Here is a 24,630-nt window from a genome sequence, read left to right as displayed (position 1 = left end):
ACACAAACGGATTGGAGAGTGATGGAAAGTTTAAATGGAAAAGCAATTGGTGAAGCTACAAAAAAAAAAAAAAAACAAACTACAAAGCATAGTGACAAAGAGTATCCCAAAGCGTACAGGACCCCTCACAGTATTCCCAAAGCTTCCCAATCCTTCCCTTCTTCCCACCTGGGGGTAAACCTAAACCCCCCAGGGCTCTTTCTTCCCCCTCCCGCTGCTAGGCAAGTCTCAGGCTGGCCAGGTCTGAGACTGCCCCCCCTCCATTCTCCTCCTGGCATTAGGCCTAGACAGGCCTAAGAGGCCTTGAGGATACTCCCCCGGCATTACCCGATAAGAAAGGACATCTCCCGTGGGAGCAGAGAGGGAAGAAAGAGGAAGAGAATGACTTTGCAGATGGCCTTATAGGGTGCAGGACTTATGGGTAGAAATACGTCGTTTCCTGTGTCCACCCCTGTGGGTGGGCACCCAGGACACCAGAGGTGTATCTCATGCGGCAGTGGCAGGGGGCACCCAGCCTAAACTGCCACAGCTGGGAACAACTGCTGTGGGCATGATTCTCTGGCTGCAGAGGGCTGTTGTTTGCCAAGGGCTTGGATTTGGGATGTTGAGGAGACATACATCCCCAGGGTTGTTACTGACTGGCCCCCAGCACCCTTCGTCCTTGTTCCCCAGAGCTGTGCTATGGCTCTGAGTGTGCTGAAGACAAAACCTCCCTTCTCCAGTGCCTGGTGCCCATGTGGCTCAGCTTCTGCTAGGAGAGAGATGAAGAAAGAAAAGTTGTAGTTGCATTTAATGTAATTCCTCTGCTCTGAAATCTACAGAACTTAAAATGGCTGTTAATTACTCACGTCATTATTTTTATTATTAGAAGACAGAAGCGTATTATTAAAAGAATGACATATTTGGTTATTGTAGGTATTGATCACTTTCACTTTATGGCAGGTCTGAAATGCACACACTTGAGAAAACCCAGGTAGACTTTATGCACTTGGCATGTTCAACTGAATTGCAAAGGTCTAAGAATTGGTTCAGGAAATTAGTTCAACATGACATGCTCTTTTGTTACTTGTATTATAGGGCTGGATTATTAACTGGAAAACAATATCAACAACAAAAATGCAATAGAGGGTTTGTGTGAGATTGCCCTTTTTTTCCTACAAGCTGAGGCAGAAGTGGAAGTGTGAATAAACCACACAGAAACAAGTGTTGAGATATAACAGATACAACTCTGTTACATCTGTTCTGTTATATCTGACACTTAATCATGTACATAGGGCTGAAAGTCAAGTGCCTACAATCAGCCAAGAAGTGTGATGCATTTTCAATATAAACTAAGTAGTCTAACTGTATTTAGCTGTCATTTTACCTTATTTAAATTTAGCTTAGTTTAGCTTTATTTTATTTTGTTTTGTTTTGTTTTCCTTTCCTTTTGTGTTTATATTATACTATGGTCCTTCCCTGGCAAGCAGAAATATTTTACGATGTTTTTAAAAAGACACATTTTATACATTGTGAGAGTTCAGGTGTGGCTCTGATAGTTCCTGACAGTCCCAGGCAAACCCTTGTTAACCTCTTCACTCTGTGATGCAGACTTGGCATGTTCTTCTTAGGATTTTAGCCATGTGTTTTCAGGTTGTCTCTCTTACTGCACTTATACTTGGGAGCGGTTTTCCATAGACCCAGCTTCCTCACCGCTTGTTGTCAGCCTCTCTGTGCAGTGCTTTGCTCTTCTCATACCTTTAACAAAAATAAAAATAACAAAAAGAAAAGAAGTTATTTTCCTGGGGAGAGTGTGTGTGCCACCTATGTTTTTTTCCCTATCGCATAGGTTTTCTTTTGTCTCCTGTCTATATCAATCCCTTGGGTTTTCCTCCATCCAACTATATATTCACATTTATGTTTTTTACTTCTCAGTATGCCTTGGTAGAGCTTATTCCATGAATAGTGTTTCTAGATGATAATCACAGAATCATAGAATCAGTCAGGGTTGGAAGGGACCACAAGGATCATCTAGTTCCAACCCCCCTGCCATGGGCAGGGACACCTCACACTAGATCAGGCTGGCCAGAGCCTCATCCAGCCTGTCCTTAAACACCTCCAGGGATGGGGCCTCAACCACCTCCCTGGACAACCCATTCCAGGCTCTCACCACTCTCATGGTGAAGAACTTCTTCCTTATGTCCAGTCTGAATCTCCCCACTTCCAGCTTTATTCCATTCCCCCTAGTCCTGTCACTACCTGATATCCTAAAAAGTCTCTCCCCAGCTTTCTTGTAGGCCCCCTTAAGAAACTGGAAGGCAACAATAAGGTGAAAAGATTTCATAATAATCAAATTCCTCACAGTAAAGATTCTTCACCTGACCTTAACACCATGCCAGAGGACTTATTCTAATGGACCTTTTTTTTGTTTCTTGCAGGCCAAGATCCTCATTTGTGCTTGCTGTTTCATAAGGGGTTGTAGCTATTTGGAAAATCTTGTTGAAGCAGTATTGGAAAATCTATAATTTATTTTCAATTGCTGCATCTTTATTTCCTTTTCTCTTGCAGCAGAACTTTTTTTTCAGAGATTAAAGTACTACTGAATGCATTAGGTCGAATTCTGTGCATTTTTGCATCCATGAGATTGGGTGGGATGCAGTAGATACCTCATGAGTATCTCCAGATAGTGTTTACAGGTAATGAGAAATGCATGGGAGTATTTGACAGTGACTTTAAAATTGTCTCAATGAAGTCTATAACGTCAGTAAAATACTGAAGACAGGAATAAACTAGGCAAATTGTCTAAGTTTTAAAAATGTTCTAAAATACATGAATCCTATATATGTGAATAACATGAATGTTATTCTTAAATTCTTTATATTCAGATTATTTTAGAACACGCTCTTTTTAAAATGTTATATGACAAGATTCATAGATGATATACTTTTAAAAGATTTTATTTAATCTGAGAGGCAGGAGAGGATTGGAAGAGAAAGTAACAGTTTAATCAGTAGCTTTACTGTTCAGCTCTGTATTTGGTATTCTATATCTGCTTGTCATTTAAAGAAACCCCAATAGATGAATGGATAGTTCATTCATTATACAGAGCCAGCAAGGAGTCACCTTATTCAAATGGTCTGACTGGTAGTGTCTGTTTGAAAAAAATCTAGGTTTTGAGTGATGGTCCTTAGATTTTTGTATGTATATGTGTTTGTTACTGCAGCATCCTTAACCCTTAGGGACAAATCATACGAAGTATTGAAACTTTGGTGGGTGCCGGAGGAGTTTGGTTGCTTTTTGGCAAGAAGTCTACTTACTGTTTTACCAAAGAAGGAGTGACTAAACAGACCTGTAAAAAGAACAGTAGGGACATGATGCAGAGAAACTGTCTTGAGGACTGTGCATGTGAAGAGTTGAAGAGCAAACTGAAGTTCTAGGTGCTTGGCTTTCCTTTTTTGTTGTAGATTGGTAGACAGATTTTTAGAGGATTGTTTTCTTTCATATTGTGGATGGTTCACTGGCAGACTCAAAAGGCAATAAAACAATAGCTAGAGAAGTTAAAGTTCTTACAGTATCTTCTTTCAGTAATTTGAAAGATACGGCTTCAGCAAACTTTTAATCTATTCTGTTAATTGTGAAATATTTAGAAAGAAGGTGTGGATTTCTTATAAATTATTTTTTTCTGTCCTTGATACAAGATGCTGCTTAGTATTAAAAGATATGTCAACAATTGTCTCAGTAGGAAAGAATTTGCACAGTTTACAAGCATACAAACATGTGTTTATACCCAGACTGTTTCTGATAGCCAAATACATGAGCAGGTCCAAGCAGTTGTTTTTGGCTTTGTTTTGGATTTTTATTTTATTTTTTTGTCTACAGTAATTATTCCACTGAACTGTATTTTTTCCAAAATTACTCTGACGTAAGCTTCTAATCTAGAATGAGAAATATGTGCTCCTCCATTATATGCTGGTTAAAGTTGTGTCATTGCTCAACCTTGAAAATGAAGCAGCTGTCACCAGCTGATGTGAAGAAGATTTCACACTTGTTTCTAACTCAAACATTACACATTAAAATAAAAAAAACTGTTGTGCATGTACAAGATCGTAGATTCTGTTTACAGGCAGTTGCTATTTTCTTTCTCTCCAGTTTGCAGATAGGAAGGTAGAGAAGGCACTAGCCAAACATGTTGATATCTGAAATATTTCTAATTTATTTTTCCTCTAGTAGTTAGTGGGAATGCCTACAAATTATTGTGCAACAAGGCAGTGATTTTTATGCAGTAGAAATTAAAAGATTGTTGCTTCATTGTCGTGATCTGAACACAGTGCTCTCTTAATCTTTGACTAATGCAGCTAAACTCCCCAGCTGCTTTTGAGCCCTAATGTAGTGCATAAACTGTTATTTTTACTAACTCAAACATATAAAAACTTGAATATATCAATGAAATACATTTCCACTTCTAGGACCTAAGGGAAAGGAGGGGTTGGTATTCTGCCTGAACTGACATATTTGGTATTGTGGCTGAAAGCAGTGGGCTAAATTCGTCACCCTGAAGTTATGGACTGAGGTTTTGGAGCACAGTGGTGTTTTCTTTTTTTTGGATGTGGCCTTTGGAGAGTGTTCCACCATTGTGAAGTCACTCATACAAATTAAAATTTGAGGACAGCTGAGTGGTATAAATAGAAGAAAGCAAGGTCATGTCATAAAGCATTTCAGCTGGGAATCTGAGTATGTGGTATGCAGGTTCAGGATCACTGATGAGAAGTTTTCTTTCGGTGTCAGCAGAGACAGAATTACACCTTTAGTTGCTTCATTTGGGAGTGTGAGTGAAAAGAGCACACCTAGTACTGATGTGCAGACACTGGGAGTCTTGCAGAAAAAGGCCTTTAATCTGATCATTTAAACTTGCCTATGCAGTTCAAAATGGGCTGTGTTAGATGCTTAGTTATCTCCTGTGGGAATGCCACAATCTTCCAATTAAATTGGAAGGCTCAATTAATCTGTATAATACGATTTGAGGCAGATAAATGCAAAGCACTATAGCAATGAAATAATTACATTACTAAAATTGCCTTTTGAGAGGGAGAGTGGTGTGACTGACATATACCTCCTTCCTTACCTTGCAGAAGGATGGAGAAAGGGGGACTAGGGAGTAGCTCACAATGACAGTTTCTTGGGTGTAATTGAGCTGTGTTCAGCCACAGACAGTGATGCCCAGTCAGGCACTGTGCTTGGACAAGGTCAGAGGGATGGCCAGGAGGAAATCTGAGGAAAAGTAAATGGGAATTGTGCCATCCACACAGTCTAGTTAATTGTTACCTGTAATGTACCTCTCCTGCCTTCAGTTTTAACAAAACCAAAAAATTAGTGTACTATTTTCCCAGCCTAATGAATGCCCATAGTAAGTAACTTTACAGGTTAAAAAAATCAAAGTAAAAACTTCCTGGTGTTATAAGAATAATGTAATTTGTTCAGCATTTTCTACAGGAAAATAAGAAAGGCTTGAAATCTGTCATGTTTTGACTCATCTGAAGTAAATCTCTTCTCTTGAGCTTATATATTTGAGATGTAAGATCTGCTCTGTGTGTACTTTCCCATTTAAAAATTCCTCAGTGTCTAAAAACTTAGAGAACTTCAGTGGTAGCTTCTTAACTCATGTAACTGTGAACTAAGCATCAGAAAATGGTACTAATCAGGAGGTGTTTATCATCTTCAGATTTTGGTATATAGCTCTGATGGTTAAACTTCTAAGCTTTTGCTGAATTTTTATTCCCCCTCCTCAAGTAAATTTTTATTTTGGTCTCACTGTCCACAAGTCAGAAGTAATTTTCTAGAACAGAAATTTCTGTTGACATGTCAACTTAAGGATGTGCTATAAAATTATAAGTTGATGTCAGAACTGCAGGTTTGCAGCAAGGTCTTGCTTAAGATGTTGACACTTGCATAAAAGAAGACTAAAGACAGAAAACAAGTAGATTAACTACCCTTATTGCACAGCTCCATCTACAATGTTATCTACAAAATCAATCTCCTCAGGGATTTAGCTATGTGGCCCAAAAAAGTCTTTTCTGTTGATCCAAAGTAGCCCCAGAGGTGCTGAGTCACATGTAAACCTAGCTTTGTACATAACCATGCAAAATTACCCCTTGTGTAATGGTGTGGTTTTGACTGCTCTTGTTTTTCAGGTATTTTTCTTATCTTGGAATATTTAAAAATTGCTAGTTATGTAGGAAGGGTAAATTCAAAGCTGTATTTGTATTTATAACTTTGTTTTTTTTAAACAGGAATGAACATCTGCTCAGATGCTCTCAATGCAAGATTGCAAAATACTGTGGTAAATCTTGTCAGGTAAGATGAAGAATATCAACTATAAAGTGTTAATGAAAACAAGCATTTGAATACTTTTTTTACAGGGTCTCCATGCATTTTGCACATTGTCATACCTCCACACTGCAATTTCTTATTTGTAGTTATGGACAGAGTGTGTAAACATGCTGCCTTATTATACTTGAATATTTTTATAGTTAAAAATATAAGATTATAGTCAGTGCAATAGGCAAAACTAAGATGAAATGCATGGTATTTGGCTCTGCTTGATTAGACAGGAAGGAATATTTCTTCAGCTTTCAGGCTGTAGACTGAAGGCACTTATTCAATTTTGCAGTAATCCATAAAGGTCAAGAATGTTCAGAGAAGGCCTTGGGTAAAACTGCATCTCTGAGGAAGTTTTCAAGAAGTTAAGCCAGGCTTTTCACAGTGTTGCATGGCAGAAGGATGAAGGACAATGGGCTTAAGTTGAAAGAGTAGAGGTTCATGTGGCATGTACTTCTAAGACCAGCCCTCAGGAACCTCAGTCTCTAGAAGCAAGGGAGCAGAACTGGAGAGATGTGGACATTCCGTTGGTCAGGACAGGGTTAGAGATCTCTTATACCATCTCAAGACACACAAATCCACATGCACCCATGTGGATGCATCCACGGGTGCTGAGAGAGCTGGCTGATACTGTTGCTGAACCTCTCCCCGTCATCTTTGAAAAGTCATGGAGAACAGGAGAGGTGCCTGACGACTGGAAGAAAGCAAATGTCACTCTAGTCTTCAAAAAAGGCAAGAAGGAGGACCCAGGCAACTGCAGACCAGTCAGCCTCACCTCCATTCCTGGAAAGATGATGGAGCAGCTCATCCTGGAGGTCATCTCTAACCACATGGAAGACAAGAAGGTTATCAGGAGTAGCCAACATGCATTTACCAAGGGGAGATCCTGTCTAACTAATCTGATAGCCTTCTATGAAGTTATGTCCAAGTGGGTAGATGAGGGAAGAGCAATGGATGTCGTATATCTTGACTTCAGTAAAGCTTTTGATACTGTCTCCCATAACATCCTCATAGCAAAGCTCAGGAGATGTGGCATAGATGGTTGGTCAGTGAGGTGGATCACAAACTGGCTCCACCACAGAATTCAGAAGGTCATCATCAGTGGCACAGAGTCAACTTGGAGGCCTGTGGCAAGTGATGTCCCCCAGGGATGGGTACTGGGTCCAGTTTTGTTCAATATTGTTATCAATGACCTGGATGAGGACATTGAGAGTACCCTCAGCAAGTTCACTGATGATACAAAACTGGGGGGGTTTGCTGACACCCCCTCAGGCTGTGCAGCCATCCAATGTGACCTGGACAGGCTGGAGAGCTGGGTGCAGGCAAACCTCATGAAGTTTAATAAGGACAAGTGCAGGGTACTACATCTGGGGAGAAATAACAACAGGCACCAGTACAGGTTAGGGGCTGCCCTGCTGGAAAGCAGATCCACAGAGAAAGACCTTGGAGTGCTGGTGGACAGCAAGTTCTCCATGGAGCAACAATGTGCTCTTGTGGCCAAGAGAGCCAATGGGATCCTGGGATGTATCAGGAAAGGTGTGTCCAGCAGGTCGAGGGAAGTTCTTCTACCTCTCTACTCTGCCCTGGTGAGACCACACCTGGAATACTGTGTCCAGTTTTGGGCTCCCCAATTCAAGAAAGACAGAGACCTGCTGGAGAGAAGCCAATGGAGAGCCACAAGGATGATTAAGGAACTTGAGCATCTTCCCTATGAAGAGAGACTGAGAGCCCTGGGGCTGCTTAGTCTTGAGAAGAGAAGACTGAGAGGGAATCTCATCAATGTGTATAAATATCTGAGGGGTGGGTGTCAAGTGGAGGGGGCCAGGCTCTTTTTGGTGGTTCACAGTAGTAAGACAAGGAACAATGGGTTCAAACTTGAACATAGAAGATTTCACCTGAACATGAGGAGAAACTTCTTTACAGTGAGGGTGACAGAGCACTGGAACAGGCTGCCCAGGGAAGTTGTGGAGTCTCCTTTTCTGGTGATTTTCCAGACCCACCTGGATGCATTCCTGTGCAGACTGCCCTAAGTGATCCTGCTCTGGCAGGGGAGTTGGACCTGATGATCTCTTGAGGTCCCTTCCAACCTCTGATATACTGTGATACTGTGATAATCTGCAGTGTTCTCAACATTGCGGAAACCTCTTCTGTCTGGGATTAAAACATATGGAGAGGGAAAGGAGGAAGATATGTCATTTTGATTCATTGTATGACAAAAGTATGCAGCATACATTAGGTGCTTACTGTAGCATCAATAATACTGCCACAGGCAGATTTATTATGGGCGATCATAAGGAAAATATGACTGTAAAGAATATAAAAGACTAAGATATTTGCATGGTAAGTTTAAAGCAAATATCTGCCAGGAGAGTCATAGGTAAAGCTCTTTTTGGCAAGTCTCTGATGTGAAATGAGACTGTGCTGGCAGTGACCTGCACAAGCAAATCTTCAAGGTGTAATGCAAGATCCTGTTCCAACTTAGGTGTATGCAGTAAAGGCTGCATTATGCCCCGAATTATTCCCCACTCAAACTCCACTACCCCCTCCTTCTGGAGTGGGTACTCAGCCCAGAGCTGAGAAAACAAAGGGCCAGGTGTCAACAAGCCAGGGTAAACAACCCAACCTGCCTTGTTGGGGTAAACAAGAGCATGCACTCACCGTGTGAGATGCTTGTGCTGTGTTTGTGCTTCTTCCACGTATGGGCATGTTCTGGCCATATGCTCTGCCCTTGGCTAATGGTGTTTACCAAGATTGACTACTGGCTAAATCCAAGCCTTGAGCAAATGATAAATATTACCCAAATTGTAAACAACTTGCTCTTTTGCTCCTTTGCTCTTTTGCTCTGCTTCTGCTCTTGCTCCTTGTACATGCTCTGCCCTCGTGCACGTGTTCTGCCTTTGTCTGCAGTCTGGAGAGAAGCCTTGCTACCCGGGAAGCGTCGTTGTGCCTCAGTTTACCTGGAAACCAGCAGAGAGTGCTTCACATAAGCTGCACTGAAACTACAGCCAGCTTAGCATCATACCCCAGTCCCTCTGGTAGGAAGAAGCTGCCTAAGTGCACCCTGCAGCAACAGAGATCTGGGAAGCCAAGCCCCAGGGAGAACTTGCCTTTCAGCAGTTCTAAGCAGTTCAGCAGTTCTAAGCATGTCTGCTGCAAGCACAAAGCTGCAGACCTGTGAGCCAAAGCTGGCCTGTTTGCCTGCCACTCGCAAAGCCAGAACCAGGCCCAGCTGCTTCTATGCTGGCCTCTAAGTTGTGGGAGAAGGGAGTGACTGCCTGTTGCTCCACAGCCCTGTAAGCCAAGCGCCAGAGAGATCCAGAATACCATCCGTGTCCTGCCAGACTGCCTGTGAGTGCCCCAGACAGCCACAGTGTCCTGCAAACTCCACAGTGCCACCAGCACCAGGGGTATCACCTGAGAGCCTGTTCCAGGTGATCAGCCCATGATGCACCCCTGCAGCCGTGGGGGAAAGCTGCCTCCCCCGCATCTGGAAGGGACCACCCCTGGAGCCTTAGCAGTGACCAGTTTAGCAACAAGGTTAGCAACGAGCCTTCACCAGTGAAACTCTATCTTTTCAGTGTTCACATGTTTCACACCAGTTTTGGTTCTGTTTAAAATCCTGGGGCTTTAGTGTGGTATTGTAATTTGTGGATTATAATTCAACTGCCCTTGGTGATGCCTGGAGCCAAAACTCGTGAGTAAAAATTGGATTAAGTCTTTGCAAGGTTCCTTTAATTGTATGTGTCTGACACCTAGCCTCACCGCTGTATTCAGCGTCCAGTGCCTGCCGAGTTGCCCCTAGTGGACAAATGGCAAATTATACCCTAGTTCTCTTGCTGAATAACTGTTTTGTATTTTTCTAATTTCACAGTATCACACAGTATCACAGTATATCAGAGGTTGGAAGGGACCTCAAGAGATCATCAGGTCCACCTCCCCTGCCAGAGCAGGATCACTTAGAGTAGTCCACACAGGAATGCATCCAGGTGGGTTTTGAAAGTCTCCAGAGAAGGAGACTCCACAACCCCCCTGGGGAGCCTGTTCCAGTGCTCGATCAAACTCAATGTTTGAACTGTTCCTCTCACACGGGAACATAGCTCAAAAAAAAAAAAAATGGCGTATGATGCCATGTGGTACTGCATATTTAATCTCATTAGGGCTTTATTGGTTGGATAACCTATTAAAACCTTTTGATGGCACCTCTAGTGTGTTTAAAATTCTGTGCAACATTTATGTAGGGGGAAAAATGACAGATAGAGGCTTACTCAAAAGAACAACTTTAAGTGGGACAAAAATACCAATATAATTATATTGCAGAGAACGATTTCTGGACATTTACAATCATCACCTTGTTTCTTCTAGACAAGAATCGTTGTATTCAGCACTAAATACTTAACTTTTATTTGTCAGACATCATGTGACACTAAGTGTATTTGGATTAATTCCTTCTTGGTGTCATATTTTCCCTCATAAAATTAAGGGTAAAGGAAATGAAATCACAAATCTCCCATGTAGCTGAAAGCCAAAGCAGGAAAAAAACACTGAATGAAATAGAATAAATGCTACTGCTGCTGAAACAATTTTCCCAGTTGAATGCAGTTTAAGAAAAAAATTGTGTGATAGCCTTTGTAATCTTTATATCTAGCATGTCAGTGTCTACAGGTGTGATGTGCAGTTGCACATATCACTGCCATACCCTCTTTTTTTAATTATTGCTGAACATGTAATGAATTTTTTTTAACATTAGAAATGTAGACATTTTATCATTTTCTGTGTGGCAGTTACCTAGCAAAAGCTTCTGAGTCTTTGTCATTGTAGCAAGCTTTTGTTGTGCCCTGTTTTTTTCAATTTGCTTTTAAAAAGTATTTGGTCCATTGGAGTGTCTTGAAACATATCCTGTAGGTGTGTAAATAAAATGTGTAAATGTACTGTATTAATAGGATGGGATTGGAATTTTCACAAATTATAAACAGAATTTGTAAAGATAGACGGCAAAAAGAAAAAAAAGATGATAAATTACTGTCTTTCAATGTTTCTTTAGCTGAAGACTCATTCTTTTTGCTCTTTCACACTGATTTGTGGGGGGACAAAATAGGGGGTGGGGGAAGACATATTTCAATATATATCAGATTTCCCTCATCTTATCGTGCTGTTGCTTCTCTGCTATGGAAATGCTAGTCCTTGTCTGCTAATCCTAATAAAAGTGTCCATGAAACAGAAGTTGCAGGTACATGAAACAAAAATATTTTTGTTTCTGTCTTCTACTTTGGTAAATTTTGTTTACAGTTACTATTTGTCTTAGTTTAAAGAGCAAACAAATTATTTTACTCCCAAAGGAAGTAAAATAAAGAAGTTCTTGTTGAATTGGAGAGAAATGCAGAAATTGTATTCAAAGATATACAGGAAGATACAGAATACATGAATCCTTAACATCTACTATATATACAGGATACATGAAAACCCAAAAAACCTTCCCCCCAACCCCAGCTGCTCCTTTTCTCCCCACCTCAGGTTTAACATATGCCCCAGGGCTCGTTCTTCCCCCCACCCCCTCCCATTGCTAAGCTGGATTCAGGCTGAAACTGCCTTCCTTTAGTCCCTGGCATTAGACCTAAACAGGCCAGTATCACACAGTAAAAATTAGTTTGGTTTTCAAGGCCACAGATAAAACTGGAACCATCCTCCTCCCACACCAGATAAGGAAGCTCACTGTGTCCAGGGAGGAGAAAGGGAAGAAAGAGAAAGAAAACTTTGCATCTAAATTTATAGAGATGCAGGTTCTATGGGAAGAAATACAAATATTATACATTCCGGTCTACCTCCTGGGCACTCTACCTTCTGGAGAACTGCAACTTTGTGGTTTTTTTAAGGGCAACCATTTCAAACTGGGATGCTATTCCTGGTTCAAACTCTGAAAATGCCATGACCAGTCCTACCAGCCATGGGGATTATTGACCATTGTGATTTTGCAGCATGGAAATCTTGACTGTTGCTTTAGAGCAGCTGTATTTTGGTGAAGTGATGAAGATTCTTGAAGGTCTTTGTGATCCTGATTGCTGGGTGAATGTTTGCCTAGAGTGTTGTGTATGTTGTTGGAATTAAGATAAAGGAAATTTCAGCTTCGCTTCTATGCGAAGTATGCAGCATTGTGTCTTCTTCCTGGAATGAAATGAGAATCAAAGCTCCTTTATTTATCTAATAAAAATTTCAGCTAGCTGGAAGGGTGATACCAGTTTGAAGTAAGCTGATGATGCTATTTATAGCATGTTTCATGAAGTTAAAGATAATTCTTTGTGTAAGAGACATGTGGGACAAAAAATGAAGTTATTTCTTCTAGATTTTTGTGCAGGTTTCATCCTATCTTTATATGTTCCTTTTGTTCTTAAAAAACATCAGATGCAATGTTAAGAAAATATGGTACAAACTGTGTTGCCAAACAGGAGCGTGTAGCAGAGTGAAGTAAGATTTGTATTGGCAAGGAACTGAACTGGGAACTTGACCATAGAGTTTTTTGTTTGTGTTTCTCTTAGGTTTTCTTAAAGGTAAAGGTAAATTCTGAGGTAACATCATGGTGATACTGTTGTGTCCTGACCCTGCACTACTGTGGCTCCATTTTCGGTAATATCAGCTGCACAATTAATTACATTAGAGGAGGAAGTGACATGATATGGGATTGGTTTGAGTGGATATCCTAGCCTGTCCTTTTCCACAACACTTTTGTCATATCTGCAGTCTTAGACTGTGCTGCTGTTTGTTTGGCAGCCAACATCTGTGGTGATGGTGTTGAAGGCTGCCACAGCTGGTGGATAACAGTATCCAAGGAAGGTCTCCTTCCTGGTCCTTTAAAGCTGACTTTTGCCTCTGCAGTTGTTCCTCCCAGTCCGACTCAACAACTATGATGCTGTTGTGGTTCTGGATTGTTGTGGTTTAAAACTTTCCCCGGTGTCCAAAAGCCCAAAAGGAACAGATTTATATTTCTTCCCCCCCTCCCTTTTTCCTGGTAGGGTAAAAGCAAATTAGGCAGGAGAAAGAGGTAAAATCACAAAAGAAAGGGTCTGGAATTGTTTTGGAAGTAAAAAGGTAATTTTAAATAATATATATATAGCATTTGAGTAACAGGGAAGGTTACAAAGGTATAAGGAAAAGCGTAAATAGAAAAATACACAAAACCAGGCCCAGCTGGCATTGGGTTCCCTTGATGTAAATGGATCCCGTTTGGATGCTGTCCTTAGAAGTCTGAAAGCAACACGGAGGCAGACCATGTGGTAACTCAGGAAGCAGGAGCAGCAGGGATCCTTCTGTTGAGCAGGTGAGGCAGGGGGAAAAAGACTGAACCAAGAAAATGGCTCCCTTTGAATTCGCTTGCTGGACAGGAAGGGGGAGTAGAATAGACTTTTGACCAAAGGGACCTCTGCACCTGGGAGGGGGAACCCCAAATCTCTCTCTCTGCCCACCTGAATGAGGTTTCTTTAGTCCACCTGGGGGACTGGGTTCTTTTCAGCCCCCTCCAAGGATGGGTGTAAGCTGACACGTGGATCCCCAGGTCCAGCCCATGGCAAGGCTAAGCATGCTTGTTTGTGTGCATATATATGTATAATAAGTAAATAAATATGTATTAAAAATATGTGTGTATATATATCTTAAAAAGTATGTGTATATAAAAAGTATGCTTGTGTATTTACATATTAAAATATTTATATATGTTATATATATATATATATATAAAAAGAAAATATAAAATGTTATGTAAAATAACATTCAGTTTTTTCTTTTTCTTTGTTTTTAAAAATCCTAACAGAAAGAAGCTTGGCTTGACCACAAGCAGGAATGCAGGTGTCTTAAGAGTATCGAGCCTAATTTTCCTCCAGACTCAGTCAGACTTGCTGGCAGGATTGTTTTTAAGCTAGTAAGTGACATTCTTTTAGATTCATTCAGTGTAGCAGAGTCAAATAAATACCTTTTCGCTCTACATTTTTAATGTAATTAAGAGCTACAAAGCTGAAGTGCCTGGGATTGCTGAACAAAATTGGACTGCATACTGCATTACAAGATTTCTAATTAACTTGCAGAAATGCTGAAAGGATCAAGAGATACTAAAATGGACATAATTAAGCGCAAGGGACCTGTTTATCGACTTTCTTTTCCTATGACTGTAGGGTGGCATTGTAAACTTAATTCTGCCTAGAAGGAAAGCACATAGCAATAATGTTTTCTTTCTTTGATACTATTGAAGTTATTGATACTTATCTATTAACTTGATTGGAAACCTCATTCAGCCTTTGAATGAGTGGTACAGGCAGAAATACTGTTAGCTACCCCTCTCTTTGGAGGGCACAGTGCCATGCTTTTAATGTGGGGTCTTTTAATCTCAGTTACTTCTTTTATTTATTTATTTTCTTTTCCTCTAAACTCCTTTGGAAGTCCTGGGTGTTTAGCGTTCCTATGGTTTGATTAATATATGTCACAACATTTTCTGTTATGTTAAGCAGCTTATGACTGTGTAGGATTTTAAAATCAAAAAGGATTTGCCCATTTTTTTTTTTGCTAACCCTGCCTTGGTGCTGTTTGTCTTGGATAAAAATGTGCATTTATTGTGGTGCAAGGTGATTAAAATATGATTTAGTATCTTAATTTATACATTTTTGGGAAAATAGTGTGAATGATTGTTTTTAAAGGGCAAATATGTATCTAGCTATAGTATGCGTTAATTATAGTCACATGAAATCTGAGACTGCTAACCTAGTAATTAGCTTTCACATTGAGTGATAAGGGCCAAAGTAAATTACTAAGGGTAAGCTGCCAAAGTAAAAAAAAAAAAAACAACAACAAAACAAACAACAAAAAACCCAAACCAACAAAACACCAACCCCCTCAAACAGTAGGAAGCTTTATAACACCAAGAAAAATTTAGGATTGTTATGATAATTTACAGAATGTATGAAATGACCAGATTAAATCTGATGCTGTTAGTCTTACCTCATAATCTTACAGGCATATCATATCACATAATCAGTCTTGTAGAACATTTTCAAGATAAAGCATGCTTTGTAAGTGTTAATTATCTGTTTTTCTGTACAGCTTAGACAATCAGGATGTCTTTCGGAGAAACTCTACTCCTTTTCGGATCTTCAGTCAAGTAAGTAATTGCCAATCATATTGCACGAAATGCTTCCAAATTCTGCTTTACAGAGTGGCCCTCTGATTTACTTGCAGCTTGCCTTCTGAAGGTCTGCTCTGTATAGCAGGAGAATCAAAGACAAATCCTGATAAAGCCTCTGTGAGGAGGAACATTTTTCTTTTTGTCAAAGATCGAGGAAAAAAAATGTATGTTTTATTCTACCAAAACCTGATTTTTTGGCTTTAATATATGTTTGGATTTTACAGTGTACATCTTGCTTTACAGAATCACAGAATTAACCAGGTTGGAAAAGATCTTCAAGATCATCAAGTCCAACCTATCACCCAACACCATCTAATCAACTAAACCATGGCACTAAGTGCCTCATCCAGTCTTATTTTAAACACTTCCAGGAACAGTGACTCCACCACCTCCCTGGGCAGCACATTCCAATGGCAAATCTCTCTTTCTGTGAAGAATTTCTTCCTAACATCCAGCCTAAACCTCCCATGGCACAGCTTGAGACTGTGTCCTCTCATTCTGTCACTGGTTGCCTGGGAGAAGAGGCTAGCCCCCACCTGGCTACAGCCTCCCTTCAGGCAGCTGTAGATGGCAATAAGGTCTCCCCTGAGCCTCCTCTTCTCCAGGCTAAACAACCCCAGCTCCCTCAGCCTCTCCTCACAGGGCTTGTGCTCCAGTTCCCTCACCAGCTTTGTTGCCCTTCTCTGGACACGGTCAAGCAATTCAACATCTTTCTTGAACTGAGGGGCCCAGACCTGGACACAGTACTCAAGGTGTGGTCTAACCAGTGCTGAGTACAGGGCAGAATGACTTCCCTGCTCCTGCTGGCCACACTATTCCTGATACAGGCCAGGATGCCATTGGCCTTCTTGGCCACCTGGGCACACTGCTGGCTCATGTTCAGCCTACTATCAACCAGTACCCCCAGGTCCCTTTCTGCCTGGCTGCTCTCCAGCCACTCTGTCCCCAGCCTGTGGCACTGCATGGGGTTGTTGTGGCCAGTGTGTAGAACCTGGTACTTAGACGTGTTGAATCTCATGCCGTTGGACTCTGCCCATCTGACCAGCCTGTCAAGGTCCCTCTGCAGAGCCCTCCTACCCTCTAAGAGATCACCATCTGTCCCCAACTTGGTGTCATCTGCAAACTTACTGATGATGGACTCAGTCTCCTCATCCAGTTCATCAACAAAGATATTGAACAGGATGGGGCCCAGCACTGATCCCTGGGGGACACCACTAGTGACAGGCTGCCAGCTGGATGTGGCACCATTCACCACCACTCTCTGGGCTCAGCCCTCCAGCCAGTTCCTAACCCAGCACGGAGTGCTCCTGTCCAAGCCACAGGCTGACAGCTTGGCCAGGAGTTTGCTATGGGGGATGGTGTCAAAGGCCTTGCTGAAGTCCAGGTAGACAACATCTACAGCCTGCCCCACATCCACCAGGCAGGTCACCTGATCATAGAAGGAGATCAGGTTGGTCAGGCGGGACCTGCCCTTCCTAAATCCTTGCTGGCTGGGCCTGATCCCTTGGTCATCCTGTAGGTCCTGTGTGATTTCACTCAAGATGACCTGCTCCATAGTCTTGCCTGGCACTGAGGTCATGCTGACAGGTCTGTAATTCCCTGGCTCCTCCTTCCAGCCCTTCTTGTGGATGGGCATCACACTGGCCAGCTTCCAGTCATCTGGGACCTCACCAGTGAGCCAGGACTGCTGAAAAGTGATGGAGAGTAGCTTAGTGAGCTCATCTGCCAGTTTTTTTAGTTTTTCATTTACCCGTTGTCTGCCTTACTATGTACAGTGTAAATATTTTTATATACATACACAGAAATGCATGTTTTTACATTTTGAAGTTTTACATCCTTATGTGCTGCTGCATGAAGCTTCAAAATAACTTCCAGAAAAAGGAATAAATCTAAAATTTACAAGAGATTTGTGTATGCTTGCCATCTACATGGCTTTTCAGTGGAGAAAAAAATGGACTGGTTTTGTGATTTCACAAGTTTCAACTGCTTGAGTAGGAAAGGGTGCTTGTTATAATCTCTCAGCAGAGCTAATATTGAAATATTTTCTCCAGATTTTGTAGTAGCTTCAGGGTTAAAGACTTGACAGAAATACATCCTTAGTTCATTCTTGCATCTTGCTTAAAGAGATCTTCTAGTGAGTGATGTGAATATTTTGATTGTTTCAGTATTTTTTTTGTGTTATTTTGAACTTTGGCTATAAACCAGCTTGATCTATAGATATAGTCAAGTAGAAATGAAAAACACATAAACCTAAGAAAAAAACCCCAACAACTAGTATTATGTCTTACTTCTGTATATTCTGACATTCTGCCAGGGCAAAATACCTCAATAAGCCAACAAATTAAAAAGGATAGAGGGAATAGACTTTCCCCTATGATCTACTAGCATACAGTGTTTCTGATACATCTATGGACAATACAGTATAAAAATAGGCACTGCTGCTAGGGGGAAGGTACTACTGCATAAATTTTAAATGATATAAATCTAGATATCTAATTTTCATATGTAATGACTAACATCTGCTTTTCTACCAGCTCTTGATCTTTAACTCACCATTCTATTCATATGATTTGGCAGTAGCAATCTGGTAAAGTCTTCTATATGTTGATGTGTGGCTGTACAATGACAAATGCCTGCCTTCTGTCAAAACTGGCCTCTGTCAAGATTCATTCTGGGACTGGAAATGTCTAGACTGTATGGCTACCAGTGGACGTTTTCAAAATGTTGGTGAAAGGTGCTGTTTATGACATAGTATACTTTTTTTTCCCCCCTTCACCTTAAGATATTGAAGAACTAAGTGAAGAAATGAGAGACGGCCTCAGGCACCTTGCACAGACATTGCAACTGTATTTGAAAACAGAGATCCAGGACGTGTCTCGCTTGCCACCTGCAATTGACTTTTTTCAGATCTTCGCAAAAGTAAGTGTTAATTATGATTGCCTAACAGCTCATAAATTCTTCTTTTCTTGGTTTATTTTTTGAGTAGGAATTTAGTAAGTACATCCAGAACATGATATATGACAAAAATGAAATCAAACTATTTAATTTTTCTATTTAGTCAGTATTTAATCATAAGTATAGCTTTTATATAATTGTATAATTTCAAAATTTCATTTCTTAAATTATCATGTCAAAAGTCTTTGAAAAAAATACCAGTTGCATTTGAAAAGCAAACAAGTTCAAAAGCAATTGAGTCAATCAACACGAGTAATTTTCCCACAGTAATAAAGAGCATATAGCATCACTTTTCAGCCTAGATTTTTTTGCAGGGTGCATTAGCTTGCATTTGCAGATATACTCCCATCCTGTTTTGTCATTTAGTAGTATGTGCTAACAGGTGTTTGTGGCAGTACTGTCACCTGCCAACTGTTTTCTCAGGGGTCAGGTAGGATTGTCTGTTCTAAAAGGCTAAAGGTAAAGTACTTGAAATTAATTTCCACAATATGTGAGATGTTTATTATGTTAATAACTAAACTGTGTTGGCTTCTGCTGTATGTATTTTATTGCTTTCAATTCAGAAAGCTTACTTTGAACAATGCTAGCAGAAATGCTTCATGTAGAGAATACTCATAATCGTAACTTGATTTTATTATTTTGGTTTCTAATTGATTGACAAATTTTACCATAACAGTTACCTAAACTCATGAATGTTTTCATTGTTTTAATAAACATTTTCTTGTGAGGTATGTAAAACTCATAAATGTTTTACTTCTGATATAAATAAAAGGAAGAGCCTTCAAAAATTAAATAAAAATGCAATATATGATTTTTAACCTTTTGAAAATAGGTTTGCACAATTGTGGAATCCTTTTTGCTCTGGGCAAAAGAAGTAGGAGTAGTACATTCAATTGCTGGTTTTCTGGATTTTTTTTTTTTTTTTTTTTACTAGTGAGTAGACTGCTATGAAGTAAAGTTGCAATTTTCTCTGAAAAGCTACACAGGGTAAAATATACCAAGTCAAAAGGACTTGTAGATAAAAATCCTTATGCAGTATGTAGTGTTCGCTCAAACTGCATTGGCATGCTGGTTTGGTCTGAACTTCAAGAAGCATTTCACATGAAGTACATGCCATGTTACCTGATTAGGGAATTTGTACAGCTGAGGATAAAGCTGACTATCAGAAGATAATCACTGCCTAACCCATTTGAACAGACTTGCAGCTTGCAAGAAATGCTTTACAAATGTTCTGGCTTTCTATGCTTTCAGCTTAAGATGGAGACTGAGTATAGTGCCTTTACAGGAACAATGTGATGATTGCTCAATATATTGAAACACTGGTGAAGAAAACATGGAAGCTTAATTTTTTTTTAATGTACATGCATGCACAAACATTTGCACACATATGCACCTCCTCATCCCTCCCACGTATTTTACAAACATGATGCTAGGGGGCATCTAAGGCAGGGTGAAAATCAAGACTTTAGGCTGGGTGCCTCCTGTAACTGCCAAATAAGTTAGACCTCTGGTTTCCTGAGTGTCCAGCCCCATAAGGTGGACACAGGAAACAGCCTATAAATCCTGCACCCTATAAATTCATCTGCAAAGTCATTCTCTTCCTCTTTCTTCCCTCTCTGCTCCCATGTGAGATGCTTCCTATAGGGTAATGGTGTGGGAGTATTTCAGGCCTCTTAGGTCTGTTTAGGCCTAATGCTGGGAGGAGAAGAGGGGGGCAGTCTCAGACCTGGCCAGCCTGAGACTAGCCTAGCAGTCGGGAGAGGGGAGGAGCAGGGAGAGGGGGGTGGTAGAAAGAAAGAGCCCTGGGGTTTTTGGGTACACCCTCAGGTGGGGAGAAGGGAAGTGTTGGGAACCTTTGAGTGTGGCATAAGGGACTCTCTATGCTTTGGGATATCTTTGCCACTATGCTTTGCAATTTCTGTAAAACACCGATTGCTTTTCTGTTTAAACTTTCCATCTCTATCCGATCCATTTGTGTGAGCGTCATTCTTTTACTCCTCTCAGATCAACAGAGGATCTGTCCGGCTCTAAACCAGGACAGCTTCCTAGCTCCAAGTCCTGTTAACTGGAGGACTAGGAATGCTCCTGTTAACAACAGTTGTCCTACTATAGCTTTGCTATCACGAAGATGTCTTTAAGTCAGCATACTCCTGATGTTGAGTGTGAATTTTTCCCTACTTCCTTCAGTGTTCTGCAAAGTGATGAGATTTTAAGTTATTCTTGCTATATGTTTTTCTGGCCCCCTCCTCCCACCCCTCCCCTTTCAGAAATTCAGAGACTCTTAGACCATTATAGTAGGTCTTTTTTATTTTGCTCATGTTACTGAGTCTGTGTGATGGTCTGCCCAAGGAATATGGAAAGCAAGTGACATAGACCTATCAGGGGTTCAGGTACTTCATATCACTTTTAATAAAAAGAAGTGACAGAAGGGACAGAAAAATTTGACTGAAGAGGTGAGTTGGTTGGGAGAAAGGAGCCACCAACTAAGTATAGCCATATGCTTCACATGTGAGTAAAATCAGGATATTGTTCAGAGTTCTGTCATGCACAATGCTTTCTGGAAAGCTCTATTGTCATTCTAATTTTTTCATGTGGTAGTTTATAGCTTTCAGAATTTGATTGTCAGATGAGTGTGTTATGAAGTATGGCATTATACTACAATAGGATTTAAATGTGTCCCCATCCCTAGCGAGATAGCTGCACTATAGGCATTTTCTGCAACTCCCATAGAATGTTTTTAGAAGTGAAATGTCAATGGAGAAAACACTGACTTTTTTTTTTTTTTCCTTTTAAGATCAGGAGGGATACTTGTTCCCAGTAGGTAAAATGTAAGGCTTTGGAACTCTGATAAAAGACCTATGTGGTCTCTTCTCTGTAGTATAACTCTAAAATGCAGACCAGCTGGGATGACTTCTCTGATGTGGTCATAGAATAAAGAAATACTTCAGATACATGACTTCAAGATGTAATCTTGTTTTCCCAACCTCTTCAGTAGGTGCCTATTCTGACACTGAACATTTTTGGGTCAGTTCTTTAATTGCATGCCACAAAAAGAACCAGTCAAAGGTTATTTTTTTATTCTGTTTGATGCTGGTTCCTCAAGAAGGAAAATAAGCAGACAGCCAGACAAAAGAGAAAAATGGCCTTGCAGTGACATGACCAAGTTGCAGATTTCTTGGAAAATCTCCAACCTGATTCAGGTCAAAAGACATTTGTCTTTCTCTGCTGGCTCCTGCTCTTGTCTTTGTGAAAATTAATTATAGTTATAAAAATCTATAATTATAGAATTTTCAGTACAATTCACTTGCTCATGACACTTAATAGGCAGAGAGTCCAGTTGAGTGCAAATTTCTGGAAACTGTACACTGAAAATCAAAGAAAATTTTGCCATTTCTTTCCATGAGAACAGAATTTCACCCCAATATATTTTTGGTTTGCATAAAACATGTGGAAAATATCAGCTGTACTAGATGGGAAAGTGTTTCAAAGGGGTAATGTGCCTTCTTTTTTCACAGTGTTGCCCTGTCCTTACTAGACAATTTGCTTTTGTATCAACTGTCCTTTGAGGCGGAGTTGGATTTTTTTTTCATTCTTGCTATCTGATCAGTCTTCAGAAGCTCCAGTTTATTTAACATGCCATGTATCAAGGTTGTGACTGTTTTAAAATTCTGATCCTCTGTATTAAACAGAATTATCTGAAGTTAATTACGTGATAAGGTTTTAACTCCACTGAGACATTTTCTAATGTCAAGATAAATTTTTGACACCATGGTTTTGTGGTTTAATGATGTTTCCATAACCTTGAGATAAAATCAGTCCTTGCTGTTTGTTCTTTGGCTTTTACTTACATGTGTGAGGAGGTGGCCTGGAATCCTCTGAGACATTTAACAGATGCAGGATAAAGAACTAAATTTTTTTTTGGGGTGTAATTTGTGGTTCTTTTTTTCATAATAGCCAACAGAACTACATAAACTACTGAAGGCACTGAATGAAATCTGTCTCTAGTATGTTGAGTGTAAAACCACGAGTGACTTTACTGACTGGAATAAGGCCCAAGATTACTACTTTTTAATTTTTTTTTTTAAAGACCAAATAGAGACTTGGTGCTTTTTTTTAAAGACCAAATAGAGAATTGCAGCTACTCATCTTATCTCAGAATTGACTTGGAGAATTTTCAAATTGTGTGAAAACAGATTGTTTATTTATTTATTAAACTACTAAGAAAAAAGAAGAGATTAAGATGGCTACCATTTCATCCAGCATCTGAATGATTTCCTAATTTCAGATTCTCACATTTATTAAAACAGTAAGATATACACAACCTCTGTCATTAAATAACAGTAAGGTAAAAGCCAGTGGCAGTTAATGAACTGTAACATGGCAGACTTCTAGAGAATGTTAGTAATCTTAAAACAGAATTCTGTTGGAAAATAAAGGGTTTATAAAGGATGTTTTGATGAAACAGCTGATAACAAGCTTTCAGGAAAATTATGCTGATTTGAAGATTCCTGGGAACTCCATAGAGTAGAGATGATACTTTACTCGCTAGACAGCTATTGCCTTAATTTTTTCTGCTGTGCAGAATTTCACTTTTTGGACAGTATCTTAAGTGTTCATGGGGTGATAGAGATTAGAGAGAGAATTTTTAGCTTTCAGAAGGTTTAAGTCTTTCCTGCAGTTCTCAGCTTGCCACTTTCCTTCCTGTGTGCAGATTCTACTTGTGTATGAGCTCTTCAGTGAACTGGATGAAAGTAGCAGATGATATGCTCCTCACTACTTTCTTGTCAAGTGCTATCCTACTCTTTCCTTTTCAGGGTCAGTTTAAAATTGACACAGATCAATAACAGAGTAAAAACAGGTATAAGTAAGCGTGGAGCTACAGGATAGGCCAAAAAAAAGATCAGTGTCCATATACATTGGAGATATGCATATTATATATGTCAGACTATTTTTTCTGCCTTGTTTTTTTGGATATTTGCAAAGTTGAAATTAAAGTGAAGAAGAGTTGGATGCTTGAGATGCTTTATGTTGTCTGCTAGTCTGTGTACCCACAGACATCTTTAACTGGAAGACCGGTTGTCTACTTAGACTTTTGGCATAATTGATTTTATTTTTACTGTAAGAAGCAAAGAGGCTACTGTAATGTACAGAGAGGTACATCTCTCATGAGACAAAGTGTGCTGGTTTCTTTAAAATCTTTGTTTATTCCTGATATTAAAGTTTAAATATATTTTGCTTGTTCTTCTAACTGTTCAGTAATTCTTTTTATTCCACTCAATGCTTTTAAAGAGTTTCTTTTCAACATAAAGAATATTCTTACCAATTAAAAAAAAAAATCTCGTTAGAGCAGTTTTGGTATGTATCTGCACAGGCAAGAGAGAAGAGGAAGTTGAGCGGTGTCACTTGGCCTTTTAAAAGTCTGAATACTGGGTGATGGTAATCGATGGGAAACATTACACCCATTTTTAAAAAGTGTAGAAAGGAGGACCCTGGAAACACCTGATCTGTCAGCCTCACCTCTCTGCCTGGGAAGATCATGGAACTGGTCCTCCTAGAATCTTTGCTAAGGTGTATAGAGGACTAGCGACCACCCGCATGGATTCACCAAAGGCACGCCTGACTAACTTAGTGGCCTCTTGTGATGGAGTGACTACATCAGTGGATGAAGGAAAAGCTATGGATGTCATCTGTCTGAACTTCTGTAAAGCCTTTGACTTGGTCCCCCACCACATTCTCTTTAAATAGGAGGGATATGAATTTGATATGTGGACTGTTTGGTGGATAAGAAATTGGTTGGATGGTCACATCCAGAGGGTAGTGGTCAATGACTTGGCAGGGTACAGGTGGATGAAAATCTGGATGTGAGCCAACAGTGCAGCACAGAAGGCAAACTGCATACTGGGCTGCATCAAAAGAAGCATGACCAGGGAGGTGATTCTACCCCTCTAGTCCACAGAGATACATCACCTGGAGTACTGTGTCCAGCTCTGGAGCCCTCAGCACAAACAGGACATTAACCTGTTGGAACAGTTCCAGATGAGAGATGCAGAAATTATCTGAGGGCTGGAATACCTCTCCTACAAGGACAGGCTGAGAGAACTGGGAGAAGAAAAGGCTCCAGGGAGACCTTATAGCAGCCTTCCAGTACCTGAAGAGGAGCT

At 40.2% G+C, this 24,630-nt stretch overlaps 1 protein-coding gene across 1 annotated transcript in view; it reads left to right on the top strand.

Moving 5' to 3' along the window:
* The window catches only part of SMYD3 (SET and MYND domain containing 3), a 419,115-nt gene that overhangs the window by 49,786 nt on the left and 344,699 nt on the right, over nt 1-24,630 (top strand). Inside the window, 4 exon segments of the mRNA XM_054393109.1 lie at nt 6,267-6,330; nt 14,153-14,260; nt 15,433-15,490; nt 18,297-18,433. Of these exon segments, the coding sequence (XP_054249084.1) occupies nt 6,267-6,330; nt 14,153-14,260; nt 15,433-15,490; nt 18,297-18,433 (367 nt within the window).

This window comes from Indicator indicator, chromosome 2, assembly GCF_027791375.1.
Source record: "Indicator indicator isolate 239-I01 chromosome 2, UM_Iind_1.1, whole genome shotgun sequence".
Taxonomy (NCBI): Eukaryota; Metazoa; Chordata; class Aves; order Piciformes; family Indicatoridae; genus Indicator; species Indicator indicator.
The sequence above is the reverse complement of the archived record's forward strand: the minus strand, read 5'-3'. Positions and strand labels throughout refer to the sequence as shown.